Source organism: Daphnia carinata, chromosome 5, assembly GCF_022539665.2.
Source record: "Daphnia carinata strain CSIRO-1 chromosome 5, CSIRO_AGI_Dcar_HiC_V3, whole genome shotgun sequence".
Lineage (NCBI taxonomy): Eukaryota > Metazoa > Arthropoda > Branchiopoda > Diplostraca > Daphniidae > Daphnia > Daphnia carinata.
The window spans coordinates 689,326-716,589 of record NC_081335.1 but is presented as its reverse complement, the minus strand read 5'-3'; the positions used below and the strand labels follow the sequence as shown (position 1 = coordinate 716,589).

At 39.9% G+C, this 27,264-nt stretch overlaps 2 protein-coding genes across 2 annotated transcripts; one reads left to right on the top strand and one right to left on the bottom strand.

Annotated features, from left to right (window-relative positions):
• Nucleotides 1–1,023: 1,023 nt before the first annotated feature.
• Nucleotides 1,024–2,790, top strand: LOC130696376 (tRNA modification GTPase GTPBP3, mitochondrial-like). Its single transcript, XM_057519463.2, has 5 exons — nucleotides 1,024–1,169; nucleotides 1,227–1,526; nucleotides 1,586–1,972; nucleotides 2,033–2,320; nucleotides 2,380–2,790. The coding sequence occupies exons 1-5, from the start codon at nucleotides 1,052–1,054 to the stop codon at nucleotides 2,775–2,777; spliced, it is 1,491 nt and encodes a 496-aa protein (XP_057375446.1). The 5' UTR covers nucleotides 1,024–1,051; the 3' UTR covers nucleotides 2,778–2,790.
• On the bottom strand, nucleotides 2,746–27,264 carry LOC130696372 (semaphorin-2A-like). The gene is made up of 13 exons (XM_057519459.2): nucleotides 27,123–27,264; nucleotides 16,846–16,933; nucleotides 15,021–15,072; nucleotides 14,007–14,069; nucleotides 12,045–12,152; nucleotides 6,935–7,205; nucleotides 6,619–6,849; nucleotides 5,730–6,143; nucleotides 5,516–5,643; nucleotides 5,264–5,415; nucleotides 4,901–5,092; nucleotides 4,584–4,827; nucleotides 2,746–4,497 (listed from the first exon to the last, which is right to left on the bottom strand). The coding sequence occupies exons 1-13, from the start codon at nucleotides 27,223–27,225 to the stop codon at nucleotides 4,408–4,410; spliced, it is 2,136 nt and encodes a 711-aa protein (XP_057375442.1). The 5' UTR covers nucleotides 27,226–27,264; the 3' UTR covers nucleotides 2,746–4,407.

The following is a 27,264-nucleotide window of genomic DNA, read 5'->3' as shown; positions in this document are numbered from 1 at the left end:
TCAAATTCGAATGGGAAGAAAGAGAGGCTAATGATATGACGAGGTCGACATCCTGCACGGGATTTTCGGGAGAAAAAAAAAGATTTAGATCCCGCTGTTGTTTTTTTTTTTCAAATATAAAGAGCTGAGCTGATGCTCTTGTGGACTTATTGGTTTTCTGTTTGTTGTTTTCCCTCCGTTCATACACACATGCTGGAGATGGGATAATCTTGGCTAGGTTAATAAAGACTTGATTGTCTCCAACGTCACTCTTCTTTTGTTTGACCAGTCGGCACCAGACAATTGTAGGGAGAATAGGAGCTCCCGCGGTATAATAACCTCCACCCGGACGAACCCAATTGGACCTGTCGGGAACAGTTGTCTACACTACACGCACCCGTGCCATTCACACGCCATCCTATTTCGTTTTGTTTTGACTATTTTTTATTCGTGGCCTCCCCGAAACGTTGGCTTCAATTACACAATTGCTTCCAAACTGTGTCCCAACTGTTTTCTGTAGCTAATGTCGAAAAACGCTTCTAGGAAAAATCGAAAAGCTTCGTGATACTTAAGGTGGCTTCGTTGAAGTTTTGGTTAGTGATTACCTGACGGTAATGTGTGTTGTTAGTTACCTAGGAAGTGCAGATTCCATCTCAACGTTAAAGATGATCTACATGACGCATGGGGACTAATTGAATGATTTATTAGCTCAATGTCTGTCTTCCGTGAAGTTCGGCAACGGGGACAGTAGCGAACTGTACATCCCTATAGAAACGTATAGTTAAGCTATACGCTAAACGCTAAGTTTGCACGCCGAACTTGGGACCAACAAAAATAAATCTTAAATCTCACCTTAGAAATCCCCGATTGCATATGATGGCTTTCGTTTTCTCCGAACGGTCCGCGCCCTGCCGTACAGCACATATCCATCAAGAACTCGAAGATAGATTTCCAGATAAAACCGTATTCATGCTGTCGCTTATGGCCAATAGATGGCAGAGCTTTTTGTAAACAAATGCTGTCGTCTGCCAATATAAAATAAAATAATAAATTTATTTAGTAAATACATAACATGTTAAACGTAGTGAAGTCAAACAGATTTTTCTATAATAGTTCATTCGTTTTATACTTACCGCGTTTAAGAAGGTACACATCAACCCGCCGATCAACCATTTTTGCATTATCATCAGGTTGACATGCCATTCATGTGTTTGCCATTACATTTTTAAACAGAAAACTTAAAACAGGTACGAGTCGAAGTGCAATTTCTGTAATAAGAATATCTGGACCAAGCAGCGTAGACGTCATCTGTAAGATGACGAAACTGAACAAAGAAAAAATTATTCCAAGGAAAGCATCGCTACGAAAAATAGTAGATCCAAACAATGGGGAACTGTTGGATAATGGTCTTGTGCTCTGGTTCCCCCAGCCACATAGTTTTACAGGAGAAGATTCTGTAGAGCTACATGTTCATGGTGGCATTGCTGTTGTATCGTCTATAATCAATGCGCTACAGAAATTACCTGGATTCCGAATTGCTGAGGCAGGTACCCATTAATACTTTTCCCCTCATTAATTAGGTGACTATTTACCTCTTTATTTGCAGGAGAGTTTACAAAAAGAGCATATCTAGCAGGAAAACTTGATGCAACAGAAGTAGAAGGCCTGGCAGATTTGTTACGGGCTGAGACTGAAACACAGAGGCGCCAAGCCATAAGACAGGCTACGGGAGAGCTAGCAGGGTTGTATAATGAATGGAGGACTTGCATTCTCTCTTGTATGGCACATTTGGAAGCTTATGTTGATTTTGGAGAGGATCAGGATATTGGACATGAAGTACTAAGCTCCCTTCAGCATTCAATCCAATCTTTGAAATCTGAGGTGAGCAGCCATTTGAATGACAACAGAAGGGGAGAGAGACTACGAAACGGAGTAAGGGTAGCAATTATCGGTGAACCTAACGTCGGAAAATCATCTTTAATCAATATACTGAGTTAATTCAGTCACAGATCCTGTGTCTAGAAAATGCCATATTAAACAGGGTATTTGTTAGGTCGAAGGAATGTTGCCATCGTATCTCCATACGCCGGGACCACGCGTGACATTCTAGAAATTTCATTAGACATAGGCGGCTTCCCGATCGTTTTGTGCGATACAGCCGGGTTGAGGCATTCAACTGATCCTGTGGAAAACGAAGGACTAAAACGAGCAAGAGAGGCAGCTTCTACGGCCGATTTGGTGATTATTGTTATGGATGCTTCCAGAGGACCAGCCAAACTATTGCAGCTGTCAACTAAAGAAATGGCCCGTCTCGAATGTGAACGTCTCAACCTATCATTCAGTAAGAGCCACAATCATAAAAAATACTTCCTTAATTGAAAATGTTGTTCTACACCTTAGATGCCGAAGGGAATTACCTCGTCCTGTTAAATAAACTCGATCTCACTTCATCCAGCGTGTCAATCATCCAGTCAGGTGTGCCAGCTATTTCGTGCAAGACTGAACAGGGTCTCGAAGAATTCCTAGCCGATTTGGAAAGAAAATTAGCCGAACTGTGCGCCAATCCGATGCAGGAAGCTCCACTGATCACAAGTTCCAGGCAACGCCATCACGTCCAAGTCGCGTTTAAACATTTAGAGAAATTCCTGGACATTGTCGAGCAGCAAGGCGATCTTGCGCTGGCCGGCGAACAGCTGCGCCGATCGGCCAGACAGATAGGCGCCATCACGGCACGAGGCAAGATAGACACGGAAGAAATGCTGGACGTACTCTTTCGATCGTTTTGTATTGGAAAGTAGCTGCACAAGAACATGAGAGGGGCGATTGGATGATAAGATCAAAATAAAATAGATCATTTCTTTTTTTTTTCCACGAGCACATTTGTTTTGTTTTTCCTCTCCAAAATCAGTTTCGTAGGGAGTGAAATTATTCAGTAGGAAAAACACATTCCCTTCCAAACAAAAACACGCAAGTCAAAGAAAAAAAAAAAAATTCTTAAATTAAAACAGAGAAAAAAAGTGATGAGAAAAGAAACGGAAAAGCATATCATTTCGTCACACATTTTCAAACCAAAATGGAGGGGAGGGCAGATGTGATAATATTATTTGATCGACAGCTAAATAAAATCAAAAGGGAGAAAAAAAAAAAAGAGGCATTTGATGTGGTCAGTAATGCAAGTGAGGTTTGGGGGGTGGGGCAGCCAGACAATTGTGAAAGTAGACGTAACACATCCTTCAGTAGGAAAGGAGGAAATAAACGTACAAAATGCTGAATTATAATCACATTCAAGCGAATCAAAACGAAAAAGAAAAAGAAAAAAAATCTGAAAAGAATGGCGTAGCAGATGATATGAAAGAATCAGCAGGGCTTTTGTCTTTTCCGAAGGATCGAAGACGCCAAACGAGAGGACCTCTCGAAATAAAACAAGCTGACGGGGTGGGTTTGGAGGAGGGGCAGGAATTTAAACGGCAAGAAGTGGAATGTCGGAACATCTTGGCAAAGAAAAAAAAAAAAAAAAAAATCATTGTACATGTACACACACACATAGAAAGGGGTGAGAGATTCAAAAGGATTGGAGGAGGCCACTTGAAAGAGACACGAGTGAATCGATGGAGGAGAGCAGAAGGTCGGATGTTTCAATTTAAAAAAAAAAATTGTTTTTTGTTTTTTTTGGGGTAAAGACCAAAACACGAATTCCGTTTGTTCCGCACACAAAAAATGCCAAATAAAGAATACTGGTTCGACTCTGGCACGAGTCTAACGACGACGATTTCAACTAACGGCTTTCCAAAATGTTCGTTTTGTGATACCACCGTTACACACCATGTCTCTTCGTTTCAATTGATATTTACATGATTGGTTGGATAGTCTTTTTTTTTTTTTAGAGGATTGTTTCTTCTTCTTACTCCTCATTGTCTAGAATGTGAAACAAGTAGGGGACCTACTTCAAAAAAAAAGAAATGGGGGGCAAAAAAAAATCAAAACTAAGAAGAGATTCAGTAAACAGTGAGTCAAGAAACATTAGCATTTCTTTCGATTGTTTTGTCCATCTGTGAAATAGTGAGAAATCAAAAAAAAAGGGGGAGAGAATTCTAAATAGGATGAGTGATAATCAGATTTTTTAAAAAGAGATAGAAAAAAAAGAACATTCATTTAAAAATCACACACACAAGAGACGTAAAGAGATAGAAAGGAAACACTCGATGTGGTTCCCACAATATTTTTGTTTCGTTTTCAATACATCATCATTAGATGTATTTTTTTTTTTTTTTTTTTTTTTTTTTGCTGTGTGTTGAAGAGGAAGCCATTGAGCCAACTTGTGCACGTCAACCGGACGCGCGCGCCTTTTTTTTTTTTTTTAAAGATTCACATCAATTCCCAATTCAGATCCTTCTCTTTTTTTTTTTCTCTTCTTTCATTGGAACTTGTTCAGACCAAAGGACTCCGTGGATAGATCTCGTTGGGATGAGCATTCTGATTGCTGCTGGCGGTATCGTTCGTTTGCCGACTGTTACATTGCTACAATATTTTCAAAAAAACAAAAACAAAAAACAAATAGAAACAGTTTACAGGATGAAATGTTGAAATGAAAATTGCTTTCATACCAGCTGCCTTCTCTCCCACGTCTTCATGGCCATTTTGTATTTCTCAAATTCGTGACACCAGTCAGAGTAGACTTTCTGGTAGTCGTGCGATTTGCTAGGCGCCGCGCAGCGCTGCGTATCGACCGTAATGTTGTAGCTGCATAACGTGTCCGGTCCGAGACGGCAGTCATAGCGACCGGCCTCCTGTTCTGTCACGCCCATAATCACCATGCCTTGTTCGGCCGTCTGAATGTACTTGTCGGGCCTGTAAAAGTTTGTCAAAATGATGAAAAAAAAAAGAAAAAAAAAATCATTTTGATTCAATAAAAACAAATTACCTGAACGACAGTTGGTATTGGCCCTTCTCGCGGCTGTAATAATACCAAGTGACTGGCATCGAAGACATGGGCTCGGGTAATTTGATAGCGCAAGACAAATGAACGGCCTGGCCCCAAGTCACTAACAGTCGCTTCTTGGCGATACAAGCGTCGCAAATACCGGGCGAGGAACTCGAGACGTCTTGCAGCAAACTATCGATTCTGTTTTGTTTTTTTGTTTTTTTTTTTTTTTTTTTTTTTTTTTTTTTTTTTTTTTCAAATAAAAAAAAAAAAAAGAGAGAGAACAAAACGTGAAACGGATGTCTCAAATGGGGGGGGGGGGGCCACACGGCGTCCGACATTTTCAGTTCAAATTCAATTTACCCAGGAGCGTAGGGTTTACAAGAGTTGGACTCTTTATCCCAGCCGCAGTAAGGATCACGGACGCATCGCAGGCAATTGTCGTAACGTCCGTTACACATGACCACGTTGACTTGGCGAATTCGATGGTCCGAAGTGGCGTAAATCGATTTGTGCTGGATCAAGGACGAAAAAAAAAAAAAAAAAAAAAAAAAAAAAATGAGCAATGAAAATACAAAAAACCATTCGAGCGAACAAAGCCAAATATGAAAATACTTTTGGTGAAATTTCCATCATGCGGATGGGTTCGGGTGATGTGACTTCAAAGATATCCAGCAGCTCAGATTTGCCCTGTCGAGTGGATTTGTCGAACCATTGAACGACTTTGTACACTTTGCCATCGACTATTTAAAAAAAAAAAAATCATCAATTTAATTTAATTTATTTATTTTTTTGTTTTTGTTTTTTGAAATCCACTTGAATGACGTACTTGTTCCAGCATAATAGACGGTGTAGTGTTTGTCGTCGGGGAATCCCTGAATTTTGAGCCGCTCCACCACCAGAGATGAGAACGCCACATCGCCCTTGTAGAAGACGGGCACTCCGCTTTCGTGCGAAACGGCCTCGTCCATCAGCGGATGGTTACGGATGAAATTCAACACGGTATCTGGTAGAGTTTGAGTGTCGTTGACGCACTGGCCCGGTCTCGGCTCTGGCACTTTAGATGAAAGGACGGGCAACCAGGCCGAGCTGGAAGATGCCTGCTCTTTGAACTTGCCCAAAAAGGCCGTGTGGACGTCGGCCGTGGTGAAAACACAAATGGCCGAACCAGTCAGTCCGTTCTGGCATGTCGTGAAGACGGCGTAAAAACGCGTGTCGTCGCCGGGCACCTTGTAAACGCTCTCTGTGGTAATATAAACACACACAAACAACATGATCAATAACAGTCACGATAAAGAAAGGGGCGGCAAAACGCCCCAAACATTTCTTTTCTTTTTTTTTTTTTTTTTTTTTTTCGAATCAAATTAGGGGCAAAAGAATAAAAAAAAAAAAAAAAAAAAAAAACAAGGTCCCCATGTGAAACGCATTCCAACACGACCCCCTTAATGAAGAAATGCCTTTACTATCGATGAAACTCCTCCCCCACCCCCCGGTCCACAAAAGAGCCATCTAAATATATTTTTATTAAAAGACTAAAAAAAAATAAAAAAAAAAGGAAAAAGGTTTTCCATAGCCGAAATCGATTGGCTCATTTCCATGGAAACAAGTCGGAACGATTTCCCAAACTTCAGTCACGGAACACATGCCCAATACACTAAACTAAAAGAAAGGGCGGCAAGTTAAAAGTGAAAGAAAAAAAAACAAATGCAATCACGTACGGATTTCGTTGAAGTAGAAGGGGAATTCTCCCGGGATGGAGCAATTGAGACGGGCTTTGAGGAAGGTGGCCCAGTTTTGCGACAGAATGTTCTTGCCGCCGTTGTCCTTCTTGCAGACGCGGGCGACGCGCGAGTAGACGTTCTTGCCGCAATTGATGTACTCGACGGCCGTTTCGCGGAAGAAGAAGTAGACGTAGTCTCCGATGTCGTACGATCCCACAAAGTTGGGCTCTTTGTTTTTTTTTTTTGTTTTGTTTTTCAATGAAAACAATCATCACATATTAAAATCACATTAAATAAACGCAAAAGGTCTTACTGTCGAGCCACTTTGAATCGTATTTCAGCGTCCGTTTGAAGGTGAATTCGCGACGGCCCGTCGTGTAATTGTACAAATCGGTGCGGAAGATGACGGCGTCGGCCTTGGTGAATTCGGCGTTGGTGCCGGAATAGAGAGCGGGCAAATCGCCCGGATTGCCTCTCTCGACCCAGACGGCCGTCGAGTTGTCGCTGGGGTCAAACGGACACTTGGCGATGCCCATGCCGACACCGGGGACGTACTCATTGCGACCCAGATGAGTCAAGTTGGCCTGGATAAATACAATCAAAAAAAAAAAAAAAATAAATAAATCATAAAGAAATTTGAACCTCACGTTTTTTGGATTGCGACCCCGCTCTAGGAGGAAGGGGCGGGGGGGGGGGGGCAGAACGGAACTGAATAAAACATTCGGCTTGTGCCGCATCGTACCAAGCTCTTTCCGTGTTTATCACGAAGAGCCTGCAATCATCAACGAGGATATTGAAACGCCCTCGCACGCGCACACATTCCTCTATGTAACATTGACTTTGACCGACTAAACTTTCCAATCCACTTCCCACGCTCTTTAAAAAAAAATTTTAAAAATGTTTTTTTTTTTTTTTTTTATTTTTCGGCGCCTTCTAAAAAGAGTCCCGAAAACCCCTCCCCCCGTGGCTTCCTAGCGTTCGTTCTCATCGTTCATCATTGATCAGCTTTGTGTCCTTTTTTTTTTTTTTTTTTGTTTTTTTCAAAAACGGGCCCGCGCTTTATTTTTCTTTTCCTTTCGAAAGAACATCAGCCCGAGACGTGTAAGTATAAAAAAAAAAAAAAAAAATGAAAAAATAAAACACATTGATTTTGAAAAGGCCTCTCAGCGTAGACATCATCAAAACGTCGCGCCTCTTGATGCTATCGTTCCATCGCCTTCGTCGCTGCTCGCAGCCGGATTTCAATGAGACTCTTCTTTTTCTTTTGATCGAGTGTCGTAACCCTCATCTTTTCCTAGTCCAAAGAGATTTGAGCTTCCAATTCACCAATGTATCATCCAACGCCAATCAATGATAACGGCTATATCTCAAAGCTTTCTTCATTTCGCGTACCTCCCTTAAATTCGTTCAGTCTTTTTGGCGGTTAAAAATGAGAAATTTAAAAACAATTCAATTTCCTTTTTTTTTTTTTTTTTTTTTTGTTTTTTGGAAGTGGGGAAATGCAAGGCTGCCATGATAGGCCTCAAGGAAAAGAAAGAGCAGCCCAATCTCCGGTCTTAAAGAGAAATACGTCAGCGTTCAGACACGCACGAACGAAAGAAATAAGGAGAAAAAAAGAAAAAAAAAAAAATGTATTCCCGTTGATCCCTTTTCTCCACGAACGGGGGATAACAATCAAATGAAAGAGGAAGCAAAAAAAAAAAAAAAAAAAAAAAAAAGAATCACTTTCACAGACATACACATCCGAAAATGGGGGGGGGGGGGGGGGAGAAAAAAAAAATGGAAAATCGATATCAAATCAAGCGATATTCAATTTTCGGCTTTTCACCTAGTACCCTGGATATAAAGAAAAGAGATCGATCGATTGAATAGCGGCTGCGGTGTCGGACGGCTGACACGCCCTTCTATTCGCAATTTAATTATCTAGCAAAAGGGAGGGTGGTCGGGTTGGAAGGCCCTCCGGGACAAATATATATATATAAAATGGCTTCCCAATAAGATTGCTTTACAATAAAAAAAAAAAAAATAATAATAAATTTATTGAATACTCTAAATAAAAAAAAATATCAGAACGCCGACATTGGAATTTTATTTGAAGATAAAAGGAAAGAGACGAAACGTTTAAAGCGGTCGAGGGTCGGCACGCTGACGAAACTAAACAGCGTGCATTTTCGGCCTTATTTTCCTATTGTTCTTCTCCTATTTTTCGGTTTGCTTTACTTGTCAACGTGCAAGTAGGAATCGTGACGATGCGTCACGAAGAAAAAAAACAAAATAAATAGACCGGAGGGGTGAAGGATCTTTTCTAGCCGCGTCAAACACCAACCAGGAAATAAGCCTCATGGCCGTGTCTCATTTTTTTTTTTAAAGCCATATACTGAAAAGAAGAAGGCCAGAGTCTCTTTGCACATCTCCTGAAAGAGATGAGTTAGAAGGCGTGGTTGACATTACACAACATGCGGCCATTCAAAAAAAAAAAAAAATAAATAAATAATAATAATAATATAAGAATGGGAAATCCTATGCCCCCTTCTCCTTTCAACAATAAATATTTTTTGAATCCTGAAAAGAAAATTCTTATCTGTGCCACTGGTAATGACGGTTATCGGCTCTTTCCAAATGGCCAGGGAGGGATCGTTTCGTCATATTTGAAGCTCACCAAAATTTTGTGGAAAGGATGTGGCAGGACCACCCAAGAACTTTCTTTACATGTAGCGTACGCATCTTGATCCCTTTAACGTCTACCTCTCATTCTCTCCTTTAAATCTACGCCACGAAAACAAACAATTTATGTTGAATATATATATATATATATATATGCAGAAAAAAACGAAACAAAAAAGAAACGGGGCCATCGACCACATCCACCAGGTAAATAATGCAAGACTTCCGCTTCTTTTCTAACTGCCCTCGAGGCTGCAATTCTTTAATGGCTCTACTCAACGAGTGAAAACAAAAAACAAAACAAAACAAAAAAAAAAAGTGCAGGCTATTAGATTACATCCGGCAGTATGTTGGCCATTGGGGTGTGTGTGTGTGTGTGTGTGTTGTCTAACACGAAAAAAAAAAAAAAAAGAAGGGCCATCCACTTACATCGACCAACCTCTTTTCTTTTTCTCTCTCTCTCTCTTTTGATGTTCAAATAAGTTTTTATGGCTCAATATATCTGCGGTTTATATATATATGTACACATCGGAGCTGTTTGTCAGAGGTGCGCTATTGCACCGATCGTTAAAAAAAAAAAGAAGGGCCATCATGTCCTGTCACAACATCAATTTTCCAAATCCCCCCCCCCCTCCATTAAACTTTCCCTCTGTAACTCTAAAACATTCCACACTTTTTTTTTTTTTTTTTAAACCAACCAGCCAATTTCCCATTTCTTTTTTTTTTTTTTTTTTGAATAACCAAAATTACAGGGTAATGCCAATGTGCAAACTCATTTGTTTTGTTTTTTTTCTTACGTAATCAAACGCTTTTTTTTTCCCCCCTCTGTGATTTATTGCCGTGTCGGTGGCCTCTCTTTGTTCAACTAAGGTATGTTGTTGTCACGGGGGCAAAAAAAAAAAAAAAAAAAAAAAAAGACGATAAGATCAACCCCCCTCCCGTTCGTTCCAGTGTGTGTATGCCTTTTTCGCTTGTACACGTGTCGGCAGCAATTTTTCCCTGCCCAGCAACTTCGTTTTTTTCTTATCGGCCCGGGATAAACGTTCGAGACGCATCAACGGTGTCACGTTTATTTATTGGATTCCTCTCTCTCTCTCTCTCTCAAACTACTGAGGAATGCAACACGAAAAAAAAAAAAAAAAAAAAAAAGAATCTTCTTCTCATTTGGTGGTCGCACTTCTCTCTCCAAAAGAAAAAAGGGAAAGAGACAAAGACAAAGTGTTAGATAGTTGTTGTTGTTGTTGTTGTTGTAGTAGTCGGAATAAAGGGGGAAGAAATGTAAAGGGAAACATGGAGGAGGGATGCCCATCTTCCTATAAGAAGCGCCTGCCAAAAAAACAAAAAACAAACGACCGAGCCCCCGTGAAAGAGGTTGTTTGTTCCATGTCAACCCGTCACTGTGTGTCTCTGTGTGTAATGTTGTTTCGTGTCGATTATTGTTGCCCCGACTCGCTTCTCTCTTTCTTTTTCATCAATAAAAAGATCAGAATCAATCCATTAGATTCCAATCGCTTTTTCACGATGAAACGCGACATTTCGTGTGACTTTTGCACGTCGAATTCTTTTTGTTTTTGTTTTTTTAAACACCTTTAAAAAAAAAAAAAAACAAAAAAAAACAAAAGACAAATGTCTTTCCATGTTCGGCAAGTTTCTCCAAAGGGCAAGAATAAAAAGAAAAAGAGACCAGGAAGTCAGGGGGCAACCACCTGGACGCGTGTTTTCCTTTTTTTTTTTTTATTATTATTTTGATGGCCCCTATTGGGCGACATCGGGCACGATATGCAAATTCGCCTGTGCACTTCATTTCGCGTGTCTAATAACTGACTAATCAAACAATCTTAGCTCGAGGCCAATACCAAGTCGCTGATTGGCACCGATAAAAACGCTATCATTTTCTTCTTCTTTTACATATTAGGAAATCCCTTTAAGGGAAAAAGAAGAGGGAGGGCATCTCATTTGCCTGATCAAGGAAAGACGGATCCACAAAGTTTACGTTGGAGAACAAACGGTTATGGTTACGTACGACAATGACGACAGGTGTTTAAGCTCCCGTTGGCATGGCTCGCGCTTCTCTGTCGCCTATTCATTTGATTTTTTTTTTTTTTTTTTTTCAGAAAATAAATAAATAAGATAAATCGATTCCACCCGAGCGTGAAAGTAGACGAGTTGACGTGAAAAGTTTTTTTTTTTTTTTTAAATCTTTACTTACGACAAAAAAACAATGAGATGAAAATGGAATAACAAATGGAGGGCAAAGGGGATGGTGTCGGTACCCAAAAAAAAAAAGGGCGTGGCCGTGTCGTGAGGGAAAAACAAGAGCGGAAGACGTGGGCGGAGATCGGCATCCAAAGTCAGAAGAAAACAACGAAATAAAAAAAAAAAAAAAAAGGAGCCCACCGGGATGCAGGACGGATCATTAGCCATTTTTGCTTATATAGACTTTGGAACGTACACCCCTGCCCATCTGGTGCGCATATTCACTAGACACACCGACCGACTTTGTGTGCAATGCCAGAATGTCTGCTGCCAAAACAACCCCCCACCCCCCTATCTTCCTTGTTCAACTTAACGGTTAGCAGATCGTTGCCTGTTATTCCCCTCCTCCGCACTTCCGCATACAACTTCCTCCATCCGGAAGTCTCTCTCTCTCTCTCTCTCTCTCTCTCTCTCTCTCTCCGACACAGACATCCACTTCCAGCACATTTTTTTTTTTTTTCAGTTTAAAAAAGAGAAAGAATGCGTTTGAAGTGTGTACTCACATTGATGACCCAGTCCTTTGGATTGTGAGCGTTGGTACCGCAGACGTAGAGCCGGGATCCGTCGCCCATGGGCTGGATGACGCGGACGTGATTGCGACAATCGTAAAACTGCATCGAAGAAAAAAAAAAAAAAAGAAAAACCACATGACAAATGATGGCCAAGATAACGGAGGATATATATATATAAAAAAAAAATGCTAAGGTTACCATGGAAACATTGTACCATTTCGCTAAAGCGTCAAAAGCAATCGACCCTTTTTTTATTTATTTCCCTTCTATGTCTTTCTCAGTAGGGAGTCACAAAAAGAAAAAAAGAACGAGATCAAAAGGGACGCAAGGCAAAAAAAAAAAAAAAAAAAAAAAAAAGAGTCCGGTCACGCTGTGCTTTAAAGAAAGAAACACACCGCCGCCTAGACAACGGGAGGAAAAGAAGGACGTAACAAAGGCAACGTTTCGCCTTCCTTCCTACCAATATGGAAAATAATAATAATTTTAAATACATTCGTTTCGCTCCTGGTGACATTTTTTTAGAGAGAAAAAAAATAAAAAAATAAAAAATAAAAGGACACGCGTTTATTCCGACTTCTTACAGGTTCTCAGGTGGTCCATAACTCGTGACGTTTCAACATTTACACGGTCGTACGGTGCGAGAGAGGGGGGAGGCAGTTACACGAGACAAGAGCAACAAATAAAATGAAAATCCCCCACCTCCCCATCTAACGTCAAATTCAATGGCTTACGACCCTCCCTGAAAAAAAAAAAAAATGTCTCTTCATCTTTTTACGTTTACTTCGCCCACCCCCCCCCCCCCTTTAAGTTTTTAACGATCCATTTCTTCTCTTTCTCAATGTTTTTGTGTTCATAAAAGAAAAAGAGAAACGAAGAGGGGCGTTTAGAAATCGATTTCAAATGCCAGTAGCCCCAACATCTTCTCTCCCTCTTCACATGTTTGATTAAATTTGTGAATATTTCCAAAAATAAAAATAAGTCGGCCCGACGAGGTGTTCACGGCGTAAAAGAAAAAAGCTCTTTTCCTATCGATCGAAAAGGGAGGGATGTGTGCGAGCACAGGTTTCCATGGTGAACGAACTGCTGAATGGCCAACACGAAAGAAAGAAAGAAAGAAAAAAAAAAAACAGTTTGAGGAACGCGCGCGAGCAGAATGTTGAAACTTGTGCAAAAGGAGGGGGACCTTTCTCGTCGGTCGTATACGTTAAAAAGTACGACCAGATTTAATTGAGAAAAAAAAAACTAAAAAAAAACTTAGGAAGGCCGGTTAAGTCTCTGCACGAACGAAGCCCAAGAGGTTCGAATTATAAAAAAAAAAAAAAAAAAAGGACAAAACTTTTCTTAGGACACATTCGTCATTGACATGGTCGGCTCTTGTTTTAAAAGAAAGGGACTAAAGTTTTGCGATGCTTTAAATGAAGCAAATAAAAAGTTTTTTTTTTTTTTTTTTTTTTTTTTTTTTTACGGCTTTTGATTGCATAACGAGCGCTACGATCACAACTGTGCGAGCGAAGCCACGCCGCCATGCGACGGCCAATCGAAACAGAGGTTGAACTTGCTTCATTTCTTTTTAAATTTATTAGTCAACGGCGAAAACATATTGGATTTGGAAAGAAACGTGTCGGATCGAGTTTCACCAGACGGGCCTCCTCTTCTTGACACTTCACAGATACGCGCACAAAAGACATTTGAGCCGCTTAATATTTAAAAAAAAAAAAGAAAAGAAAAGAAAAGGTTTCTGAGAAAAACGAAACGAAAACGTCTTTGAAAGCTATGAATATTGAACGCGTGAAGACCCACCAGATCAGATGGCACATTTCTATTTCAAAAGTGTTGGCCCCTTCTATCGCCCCTTGTTCTTTTTCTTCAGTGAAAAAGAAGAGGCTCTGTTCACCTGTGAATGATTTATCGAACGTGGAACGAGCGAAGGAAAGAGCAATAGATCGAACTTACCTCACTCTTGCCCTTTGAGATGCAGTTGGTTACGTGCGAGGGGTCCAAGGTTAACGAATCCGTCTGTGACGAAAAAAAAAAACAAACAAGAAAATCAAATTAACATTTTTCATCTACGATATTTAAATTAAAAAAAAAAAAAAACGAAAGTGTAACCGGACTTGGAAAAAAAAAAAAAGACAAATGAAGAATGGCTGTCATTGTTAGTTTGATAAGAAATGAAGACACTTGAAAATGACACGCTCCAAAAACTGGAACTCTGATCGAAAAAGAAGAATAGGGAAAAACAAAAAAAAAACAAAAAAAAATAGAAGGACGGCCATAAAAAAAAAAAAAAAATGTGAAGGCCAAAAGAATGTCGTCCTTTGGCGTTTGACCAACTGATTCGCCAACACATTTTCTTTTTTGCCCGCCCCAGCTTTCGTATCTGCTGGCCGGCAGTTTGAAACCCGTCCCTTTGGCCGGGCATCGAGTCGAATAGAAAGATAAAAAAAAATTCTTTTTTGAACGCGATCGAGTCTTCTTTTTTATTTTCTAAGCTACTACGGAACTTGTACTAAGCACGGGGAGATTCTTGATTAGCCTAGCTGCTATTCCCGTCACGTTCACGGAACGTGACCGGTTTTGCGCCCAACCCTCATCACTCAAACCCATTCCCCATCTAAAAAAGATTTTTCTTTTTTTTTTTTTTTCTCCCTTCCGCGTCTTCTTCTTCTTTTTTGAACAGCAGCAATTCATACAATTTTGTTTTGTTTGTTTTTTTTTTTTATGAAAAAAAAAAAAAAAAAAAATTTAATACAAAATCGTGCGTGAATCCGCCGTTCGGGAGCTTTTGTGTTTGTTCATCCAATCCGCTTTTTTTTTTTTCAAGTCTGTCGACACGCTTCGTGAACTCGTGTTTAAGACATTTTAATTCCCCTTCCCCTGTTTTTTTTTTTCAATCAATGGCCCCCCCCCCCCCAAAAAAAAGAAACAGTTTGAAGAAATGAAATTTAAATATTCAAATTTGGGTACCTCGCAGTTGGTGTCGCTGACGTTGTGTAGATTGATGCGGATGACGCGATCCCTGAATCACAAAAAACAAAACAAAAAAGAAATGTCCAGTTAACGGCCAGTTAAACAACATCGGTTAACTTCTAAAGACCAAAAACAAAATAGGGGAGGAGAAAGAAAAAAAAAAAAAAACGAAATGATTTTCGTGTACAATTTCATTTCTCTCTTCATCGTGGTGGCAAAGAAAGAAAAATGCGTGCGTCACTGTTGATGAGACAACACCCGCTGCGTTCCAGCACTGCAGAAAACGTCCCCCCCCCCTTTTTTTCGTGTCCATTTTTTTTTCCCCTTTTCAAATTGAATTTTCTTTTCTGACTCCCCCCCCCCCCCCCCGTGAGTTGACACATTCTTACGCACTCCGTCACGGACAAAAGACGTTGAAAAAAAAAAAAAAAAAAGAGGCCTGAAAATTCTAAAAGAGGTGAGACAGCAGATGACACTACGATAGACTCCAAAAAAAAAAAAAAAGAACAACTTTGTGTGTGAGCTACGCTCGTTTATTTGATGAGCCACTGATGACTTTCAAGTGTGTGTGTGTGTGTGTCTCTTTCAAATCTCATTTTCCCATGCAAACGTTGCCCTCCTCCTTAGTTTTTTAGCCTTAACGAGCGACAGAAGAAAAGACATGAAAGATCCATTTGCCATCGATTGCGAGTGTGACACGACTATCCAATAAGGTACCGGCCGCTTTGATTCTTTTCACCGGCCATTTTTGTTTGTGTTTCCCAGGACCCCACCTGACTATCGTTTTTTTTCGGGACCTGATAGGCCATGGTCATTTTCATTTAAACGAAACGGGATGGTGTTGAGTGTTCAAAAAGATCTAAACCTTCCCTCCCAGTTGATCAAGTCATCCTAATTCAAAAAATAAAATCAAATAAAATAAAATGAGCTCACGTCCAGATGCCCTCATTTTCACACGCAGACCCATTTTTTTTTTTTTTTTTTTTTTAAAGGGCCAAACAACAAACTCCCTCTAAAAATATAATTCTCATTTTTCTTCTTCTTCTTTTTTTTTTTTTTTGTTCTTGCGGTCGGCACACAAGAACGGAGTAAAAAAAAAAAAAAAAAAAAAAATAATAATATTTATTAGTCGGCATGAAAGGGAGAGAGAGAGAGATCGGAACGTGACGGCGGCGCAAACATTCCTGGCCGTCGCCATCTTGCCACTATTACAACGGGCCTTGTTTATGATTATGACTCGCGACTGTCCATCGCAAGAAACGCAAATAAATAACGCCGTGCCGTTTGTTTTTTTTTTTACATAAGTACGCGCACATCAAAAATAATAAATTTGGCACAAATGGAAGAGAAAACTGGACGAGGTCATAAAAATAAAAAAAAAAAACTGATTTCAAACTGGCCCCACGTCATCAATCGAACTAGACACGGGAGGGATAACAAGCTTCGTTGCTATTTCCGTTACGCCACAATGTTCCAGCACACACAAAAGACATTCATTTTGACTCTCTAAGAAAAACGCTAATAAATTTAAAAAAAACCCCAAAAAATGATTGGTGTCGATGACGATGTTAGTCCTAAAAAAAAAAAAGAAGGTTCCGTGTGACTGGAACCTTCAACGCGTCCTGCTTTCCAAATAGCGGCATACAACACCCCTAACGGTAGCATCTGGCTTTTCTCCGCGTGATACCCCCGGTACAAACGTCTATCGCATTACTATGCGTCAAGTCGTTCAGGGAAATAAATCAAAACAGAAATAGAATTTTTTTTTTTTTTTTTTTTTTGAAATACAAAATAAATAAAAAAAGGGGGTGGCGAAACTTACATGGCGCCGACGTAGAGAACATCTCGTTTCGCGTCCAGGTATGACGTGCGGTAGTAGAGTTTGCCGCATGTGAAGCTCTTGATGTGATCTGCCAAAAAAAAAAAAAAATAAAATACAAATATTATTCATTTTTAAAAATTTAATTTAACCAAATAATAATAATAATAATAATAATAATAAAAAAAAAACAGCTGAGATTCGACGTTGCCAGTTCGCGTCCTCGTGTGTTCGCAGTCATTTACGGTTACGCAATGATGATGGATAGGTTCGTTGTTTGATTTACGACAACATTTTCCTGTTGTTTTTTTTTTTTTTAAAGCCTAATCATCAATTCTCTTCTTCTTCTTCTTCTCTTTTTCCCGAAAAGAACAAACAAAAAAGAAAAAGAGCGGGTTTCAAGTGTCTGTAAGATGAGCGTGATTGTGGGCGGGAGTTTGTTGGCACAGTCGTCCGTGTCATCTCTCGTTTTGTTGACATGTCCCTTTTTTCTTTTCTTTTTTTTTTTCACGCTAGTCGGAGCACACGCCCCTCAAGAACAAGAAGAAGAAAAGAAAAAAAAACTACTCTGCCGTTTTCACGGACGCTTTGATGAGGTCAGACAGGCGCGCACTTCTCCTCGTCATTTCACACAGACTGACGAAAAGACGCACAAGACTATTAAACAGATGAAACAACTTTGAAGTGTGTGTGTCTCTCGAGTGGATTGGAAAAAAAATAAAAAAAAAACGAGCGTGACCAGATCTTTTTTTTTTTTTTTTTTTTTTCGAGGTTTGACCACGTGAAAACGAGTATTTATCGCGCATCTGTTACGCCACAATGACGAGCAAAGTGAAAGCTGAGAAATGTCATTTGTTTGTCCTCGTTTGGTGGGGGGGGGGGAGGAGGAGGGATGACTTTGAGTTAGCATCTAACGAAGAGAAGGTCGAGAATGTTTTTTTTTTGTTTTTTAAAACAAACACCCAGATGTGATTGGTCGTATGGTAGATTCCCAATTAGACTAATGGAAGGGGCTCTCGTTTAGGTGCAACGTGTCAATGAAGTCCAGCCCCTTTGATGGACTTTGTTGGTGGAGGAACAGTTGAAAATGTGCTCCTACCCTTAGTTCCACATGATCCGCTTATCTCCCTCCCCCCCCCAAACTCTTTTTGTTTTCTTCTTGAACGGATGGACATTGTTCGAGTGGCCAGAAAAAAAAAAAAAGAGGCTCAAAACATGTCCAGCTGTGCGTTAGTCTCGCTATTTGTCCAGCTCCTTTTCCTCCCCTTTGCTCTTTTCGAATTATTTAAAAAGAGGAAAACAAAACAAAAAAAAAAATGTGCGCATCAGTGACGAGAATAGGCGGATTACTTCCCCTCCCCATATCCACACGTACGCAGACATTCAATCCGCAATTTGGAAATTCAAGGACCCAAATGGGATGGAAGGGGGGACGGCCTTTAACTTGCACTCCAGACCCTTTTATTTTTTAAATTTTTTTTTTTTTTTTTTCTTCAAAACCGCCCATTTGTGTGTGTCGGTAAAGTGTTATTGACGTCCCCACCTGCTTTCTCAACTTTCGCGTCCTCCATTCGTATAACAGCTGGCCGGCCAATTTCAGCTCACCTTTCTCCCTTTGCCAAAGGAATCAAAACAAGAATTGTCATTCCCCCTCAAATATTTGATCTTGAACATTTCCCCCTCTTTTTTTTTTTTTTTTTTTTTTCTCAATCGTAAATCAATAGATTCAAATTATACACGAAAATATTTTCTCTTTTTCTCAATAAATTTCCGTAAAACCCATTTGAAAAAAAAAAAGAAATGTCGAAGAAAAACATGTTTTATGATCGCACTTCTTCCTCCATGAAAGAGGAGGGATGACCAAGAGCGAGAGAGACATCATTCAATCTCTCCGGCCTTATCTATCTAGTTTGGTAGTATATAGATAGTTGTTTCTGAGGGGCCCCGCGTCTCTCTCTCTCTCTCTTTTCCCTATTGTGGGGCCTTGTCTGCTTCTTTCTTGTTCATGGGCTATAAAGATGAGTATCGACGGGACGGCATGAATCACTAGGCACCTTATATTTCACATTTTTTTTTTTTTTTTTTTTTACCTTCGTCTTTTCTTATTTAAATTTCTCTCCTCGCAAGCATCCGCACCCCCCCCCCCCACTCGAAAAAATCTTTTTTTTTTCTTCTTCTTTAAAAAAAAAAATTAAACATTTCGAGAGGTGATTGTAGTACAAACGAAGTATTAAAAAAAAAAAACGGGCGATATAAAAACGGGTTTCTTAAATGTGTTAGAGACGCAATTTTTTTTTTTTTCGCTATAAACATTAAACTCAATCAAGCGAATCAGCGAATTCGCAGCTGCCACCATCTTCGTACCAGTCAAAAGCTACTCTTTTTTTTTTCATATTCAAATAGCTCAGCGTGCAAAAAAAAAAAAAAAATGTATGCAAAGCGCTCCGGCCAGTTGGAAAAATGCTTTTCGTTTTTTTTAAACGATCAAACGACTAATAAAAAGAAATGAAAAAAAAAAAAAAGAACACATAGCCAAAGGGATGTGTAATAAAAGGCAACTTACACAGGGGGGAGAAAAAAGACTCACGAAACATCGTCATCAATAGATTATGAAGGCATCGTCTCAGCCCTCCCTAAAGGTGGGGGGGGGGGGACGCCCCACAGTTCCAGTAGAATTTAAATGCCTCACAAAAAAATAGTTAGGCCAAATGGCTCGTTTCGTTCTCTTTAAACTAACGAAAGCTTCAAACATTTAAAGAGAGGGGGTTCCATCGACTCGAATTTTCCTAAGAACTCTATTGGTTACACACACACACACACACACACACACAAGAAATATCGGTTTGTTAAAAAAAAAAAAATAAAATAAAATAAAATGCAAAAATTCGTTTGAAATGACTCTCGCCGGTTTTCAACGACTTTTGCCAAGTTTATTAATATCGTTTTTTAAGCGAGACAAGTTGAAGAAGATAGCCAACCTTTTCTTCTTCTTTTTTCTTTTTTGCTTTAACTTATCTGCTATCCCGAATTTAAAAAGAGAGGGTTGACAGGACTCCGCTTGGCTAGTGTGAGTAATAAAAAATAAATAACTTCTTCAATTTCCTTTTTGTTTTGTTTTGTTTTGTTTTTTTTCAAAGAAAAAAAGAAAACAAAAATTCTTCTTAAATAGCAGAGGATGAAACTGTTTAAAAAGGCGAAACTCTTTTGAATGATGGCCGTCTTTTTCTCCTCCTCCTCCTCCACCCAACTGAATGATCAAGTTAAATAAGAAAAAGCTTCTACATCTTTTTTTGTTGATTATTTATTCACGCAGGGCGTCAATGGAGGTAAAGAAACGGTCCTCGACCAAACATGGCGGCGCTTTTTTGCGTCGTGTTACAATCCTCTTGTTTCTCTAACACGTTCAAGATGATTCAAAAAGCAGTTAAAGGGAGGAGTAAAGAATTAACGTTTCGGTAAGGAGAAAAATGAACGTGCACTTTATCGTTTTAACACCCCGCCACAAAAAAAAAAAAAAAAAAAAAAAAAAAAAAAAAACAAGAAATTAATAGACGAAATAAACAAATCGTACGAGTCCATCCGTCTTTTCAACAGCGGGAAACACAAAACTCTAGGGGAGGGGAACGACGACGACGATGATCGTGTACGGGTTTTGTGCGATCGATTGAGTCACGAAAAAACGTGCATCAAACATTTCAAAGCCAACGTCGGCCGACGATAAGAATTTCTCTAGTCACTTTGATTTCTTACGTTCGTCATCACTTTGTTCGCCTACTGATTAGTTAAGATATCAAACCTCGGGCCGGATTTCGATTGTTTCCGCCAAACAAAAATCATTTTAAAAAAAAAAACGGTCTGTTTTAACCGCCCAACTATCTTGCCTGTGCGTCGGTCGTGCACGTTTTGGCGAGAGATCGATTCTTATAGGCCGTGCCCACCTTTCCAGTCTACCTTGTTTCCGCCAACGGCTTTGTAGCCAATCAGAGACGATCAAAAACAAAAGGGCAACACGAAACGAAACAAAACAAAACAAAACAAAAATAAATTCAAATAAAAATACAAACAAAAAGAAGAAAATCGATTGACGTATGGCAGTTTCAACTCTGCAATGCGTCGCTTCATCACGATTTCTTCCTAAAACCAGATGGCCTTCCCCTCGCCAACCCTTCCCTCAAAAACTCAGCCCATCTGTTCGTTGAACATGTTGACGATTAGGAACAGGGACTCGGAATATGAAAAAAAAAAAAAGGGGCCCAGGGTCAGAGGTTGTGATCCAGTCGAAACGATTAGGTTGACGGCCGCATATGAGGAGAGTCGCCCAAAGAGCTACACGCTCCCGACCGCTGAGGCACGCGAGAACTCTATTAAAGCATGGCCGAAAAACTTTGGATCGATTCGAGCCCTCCAGTCAGTTTAATAAACGTATCAAAGGGGGGCCAGTTCTCGTTCTTTCATTTTCCCCTCACATCTTTCCTCATTGCTCACAAGTTTTCATCACATGCATCGTCCCTCTTTTTTTTTTTTTTTTCTTTCTATTTGGCCGGCAGACAAGAAAGAAACACGTGTTGTGTACAGAACAAAACACTAACGTCCTGCCCATTAAACATCAAAACTGATGAGCTTATTCAAATCTCCCGTGGCCATTTTTTTTTTGTATATATATATATACATGACGGACATCCCCCCCCCCCCCCCACCGAAAAGAAAAAAGCCTCATCATAATAATACCTTTATGATGAGCTGATCTGTGGGTACAGCAATCAGAGTCGACATCAGATGCTGGTGGTGCGCCGACGGCCGGAAGTTGATCGCTGCCACTGACCCAACTCGAAAAGAGCAACGGTAGCGACAACAACAACAACAGTGGCATGTTGTTGGCCCGCATCATTTGCACGAAAAGCCAATCAAAAAACGATAGCACGTCAACGCACTCCCTTTTTTGCGTGTGTGTGTGTTAAATATTTCGCCCAAAATGATTTGAATTTTGATTTCCCCTATCCGATGCACTTAAATCAAAACAGACGTTGTCACTGGTCGCATCCAGGCAATAGACTGGAGTAGCTGCCGACCGATGCTGCTCGTCTTATATGCACACAACAGCCTCGACAAACCGCAACACACACACGGGCACACCTCGGGAAAAAGGGGGGGGGAGAGAGAGAGAAAAGTGGGCGGTAACTTAACCTTCCTGAAAGAAAAGAGCCAAAACACATTTCCGTACGGGTGATATGTGTGTGTGTGTGTGTGTGTGTATGCTGGCGCGCGCGTTTATATATCCCGAATAGACACGTACATCAATATCAACAACACGTCCAATCTTCTAGACTACTCCCCTCCATCTTTTTTTTTTTAATTTTATTTTAAACTTCCATTAATGTAAACCGTCCTATGCTATACACACACACACACACACACACCTGGCGGTTATTTATCCAGCATTTTTATTTTAAAACAAAGAGAGAGAGAAAAAAAAAAGAGGGGCCCATCGTTTCTCGGATTTCATCTTATCTGACATCAGAAACACGTGATGCTAAAAAAAAAGAGGACCAATCAACTGCGTTTTACCCTCCTTTGTTTTTTTTGTTTCTTCATGTGGGACATCATTTATACATGTGCCAGTCTGCCATCGACAACGAGGCACGTGATTACATGTGTACAACCATCGCCTGTGTGTTTTGTTTTCTCTCTCCGATTGATGTCCCTGTCCGAACCCGAGACAAAAATCAACAACATGGAAGAAGAAAACAACACAATAATTGTTGGGTTCTTCTTGTTTGCACACACGCCACGACGGATATTGACTTAACGGCTCACGATGATAATTACACGCAGCAAGAAAGAAAACAAACAAATGAACACTTTCTAAACAGCCATCACAACTGATTTTTTTTTTTTTTTTTACACCGGTGCAATCCATCGTGAATCGATCACAGATGTTGTTTCGGTTAATAACCCCCCACCGCCCAAAGAAATCAGGAGATTGCGTAAAAAAAAAATAAAAATAAATAAATAATAATAAAATCTTCCTACGCACAAACGGCCAAATCCATCATCATTTAGAGGCGATAGACCAGCAGGATCTTGAAGGATTCGGATCCCATTAACTCTGTTGGTTGATTTACCTATTGCTATGCCCTTCCCCCCCCGACAGCAAACTCACGATTTCTTTAAACAACACATTTTTTTTTCCTTAAGTTTTGGAGTGGTGACTCATTAAGAAAAAAAAAAAAAATCGAAAATGTTCTGAATCTCAAGTGTTTAAAAATCCTTGGCTGGTATTATCAAAACAAAGGCCAATCGTATTCAATGATAATAACACGGACCAACGTAACAACGCGGAAATAAAAAAAAACAATTCCCTTGATTTCTTTAGTCCCCTTCAAAAATTCTTATTTCTTTATTTTTCAACAAATAAGAATTTAAGATGGAGGAAATTTTCCAAGTACCGTAAAAACAGGGGACCCTCTTAAAACAAAAACTGATACAAAGCAGATCTCCTATTATTCAATCATTTCGAAATATGCCCGATTTCTTTAAAAACATCGAACGCAACATTAAAAAAAAACCGGTCTTTTTTAGAACTAAAGGGGGCGTGAGTTCTCTTGGACGGACAACATCGAAAGATTAGAAAAGCCGATTGAATTCAGAGGAAATTTCTTTTAAAAAATAAAACAATGAAGAAGCGTTCATTTAAATGTGCTTGGCTGTTTATTTCGTTAGTAACTCGACTCACTGCAGTAATCTACTCCATTGGGGCTTTTGCCTTTAAAGCGCATCTTATCTCTCTACCCCCCCCCCCCTCCCCAAAAGCCCCGTCGGCGTTTTCCCGTCAAAGCGTGAATTCACGCTCAACGTGACCGCTTCTCTCCGGAAAAATCTCTTTCGACCGAAAAAGCACTCAAACAAGTCACCCCCCCCCCACCGCCCTTCCCAATCCCAACTGCAAGCAGAAGCTTCTTCTGTCTTCGTTCAGAGTCGACACAATCAGGAAAGAAAAAAAAAACAACTAAAAATCACGGAATTAGAGAAACGGAAAAAGATCCTGACGGCCCTCATTTAAAGAGAAAAAGAAAAGAGAGTGTCTCATAAACTAATCGGATGCATTAGCAAAGCGGCTGGTAGGAGGGGAGGATTGCAGTGGTGAGTGGCAAAGGAACAAGGCGCATTCAACAGTTCTACGACTGCTTTTTAATTTCAAACGGACCGCGTGCATTTTTTTTTTTTTTTTTTTTTGGGAAAAAAATAACACCAGCGCCCCGTAAAGTTGTGTTCTTAACCAAATCATTAACTCGACAGGGCAGAGAGAGACAGAGAGGTATGTATGTAAAACTAATTTTAGAACGAAGCCGCTTGGCCTTTTCTTTTTTAATATACAAACAAGTCGCACTATATTGCACACACAAACACGTTGAATTTTAAAAGCTTTTTTTTTTTGAAAACGACGTCGTCGTCTAACAGTTTCTAAACAAAAACAAACAGTTGGTGTTGAAACGTCTCTCTGTCTTTGTCTGTCGTCGCCCGTCTTTTTTTTTTTTTTCAAAATGGAAGGTACAAAAACTAACGACAAACAACACCGACAAAAAAAAAAAAAAAAAAAATATGCCCTCCCACGTATGAGACCCGGGAGCAATTCATTCCGGACAACTGGTTCGAATTTAGACTAAAATTCAAATGACATTTAAAAATTGTTTGGGGAGGAATTTTTGGCAATAACGTGTTGACGTGTTGTCTATTTTCGTTGAAAATAAAAATAAACGATCATTAAAAAAAAATGAAGATTTCTTTAACAACTTCATAAAAAAAAAAAAGAGAGAGAGAAACGAATTATCTTGTAACTATATAGTACCCAATAAAGAAAATGGGGCGGAGGAAGAAGGAAATGTCAGATCTGCGTAATGTCTTCCTTCTCGATTGCTTTTCCTCCTCGACGAGAGTGGACCAGATTCTTTGTGTCCCTCTTATCTACACAACTGTGAGCCATTGAAACATATTCTTTTTCCTCTCTCTCGCAAAGCTAATGGATCTCTCTCTCTCTCTCTCCCAACCGAACAACCGACTTTTCCTCTTCGTACCGTCAGACGGGACAACCAATACGCAGATAAAATACAAGATCCATCATTTTTTTTTCTTCCCTCTTTCTCCCTTCTCATCGAATGATGGCGGATAAAAAAGAAAATGAGGTTGAAAATAATCATAATAATAAAAAAAAAAAAAAAAGAAGATCCAGTGTTGCCTTATGGCTATTGTTTGTTTTGTTTGTTTCCCGAAAGAACCGCAACAGAGCCGAGAGGAAAGATGACTGGGCAACAAATGGCCCGAGACCTTGGCTGCGGATGATGGAATGCCTCGCGGACAAATTAAAAAGACGGCCAGTTCTTCTTGCAAAGGCGAAATAAAAAAAAAAAAAAAAAAAACGATGACTATCACCGTATTGTAACAACGAGAAAGAAAAGGAATCCACTCGTGTGGAGCAAAACAGTGCCAATGACAGTCCCGACTGAGAGGGCCGTCTCTTATGGTTGAGCAAGTTTCGTTTGAAAAAATTTAAAGAGAAAAAAAAAACCAGTTGCTGTAAAAAAAAAAAAAAAAAATGGTCTTCCATTTAAGGTGTAATGCTATAAAAGGGAACGCGATTGAAGAAAATGATTTTGAAATTTCAACCAAAAATAAAAAAAAGGCCGCCCTCAAACTGATGAAATGCCGCCGCCCAATGTCCAGTCATTTGCGTAACCCAAAACTCAATCTCCCTATTTTATTTTTCTTTTCGAGTGTAACATCCAATGATGTCGGTCGTGTTTTGTGTGGCGCAAAAATAAAAAAATAAATTTCCAAAAAGAGGAAACACAACTCGATTATTGCCACTCCTTTCATGTTCTTCATTGACCGATGCCACCTGCTGTGCACCATCGATATAATGAGGCCCGGACACTGCGTTCCTCCCGCTACCGCCGCCTTTTGTTTCATTTTCTGTGTGATCATTTACGTCCCTAGTTGCGCAACATTTCTTTTTTTCTTTTGTTTTTACATTGAAAATATTTTCTTTTTCCTTGGCTCATTTTCTAGTCGTAAACACCCGAACTGAAATAGTTTTCTTTCCAAGCCAATTAAGTCATTTTCGTTTTCTTCAATTTTTTAATAGCGAAATATAATTATGCAAAAAATAAGGAGTCAGGTTCAACTGAGGTATCACACACACACACACACAAATCTCGCCATACCGGGAGCGCTCTATTTAAAGAAATAAAACAGTGTTGCTCTTTTTCTCTTTCTCTCTCATTAGCCTTGCAAATCATTTTCGGACGTATAAATACATACGCAAGCATCTGTTGGAATTATTTTAAAAACCCTCCCCTCCCTCTTACGCAATAAAAGCCGACACCACACACACACACACACCGATCACGAAGCCTCTTCTGCGTGAGCGCGGGCGGTAATTGACTCTTTGCAAGAAGGGAAAGAAAAAAAAATCTAAAAAAAAAAAGGGACGACCACAGACTTTTTTTTTTTTTTTCTTTTCTCAATTGGTTGGGGGTTAGACGGAAAACGGCCCGGACACGAAATGGGCGTCATGGGTTACATCTCTATGTTGTTGCTCTAAAAAAAAAAAAGAAAAATAGCAGAAAGAGAGAGAGCCGAACAAAGAAGAAATGTTGCGTTTATAGTACGGACAAGAAGAAGAGAGAGAGAGAGGGGGGGGGAGAAGAAAGAAACATTTCGTGATGAGTCTATTTTATACAGAAACAACAACCTAAGGCCCCGGCGTTTACAGCTACAGGCAATGAGTTCATGGTTCTTCCTACTCCGCCTCTCTTAGGGCTGTTCGAGAACTGGCATCGCCTATTGCTTAGCCCCCATCGCCGACATCTCAATTCTTTTTTGGCTCTACCCAAGTCTCTCTCTCTCTCTGAACTGTTCATCAAGAACGAAAAAGAAAAAAAAAAAAAAAAAAAAAAAGAGAGAAAGAACCTGATGTGTATAGCCTCAAGGGCTGCAGACTCTTCCACTAAACCCCGTAGACCTTTTTTAGTTTCTTTAGAAAATATATAAATAATGTCTTCTTTTTCTTTTCCTATTCACTCATTCTTTACACACACACACACACACACACGCACGAAAGAAATGTTTTTCACCTGGAAGCCAATAGAACACATTTTGCACCTGGCGGTGGGCACAGACGGTGAAACAAGGGCAAGTAGATGGCGGAAGGTGAAAAAAAAAAAAGGATCCCCCTTTTCATTGGAATTAAGATGACTACGAATGTAAGCAGAGAACACACATACCTGCGTTTAATTGTTCCATAGCGGAAATGAGATGTACGGCAGCCACCATCAAAAGCCAGCAGAGCATTACCGGTCGGCACGACCACCTTCGAGTTCCGGCCATCGTCCCTCTCTTTATCCTCGCCCTTTTTTTATTCTGTTC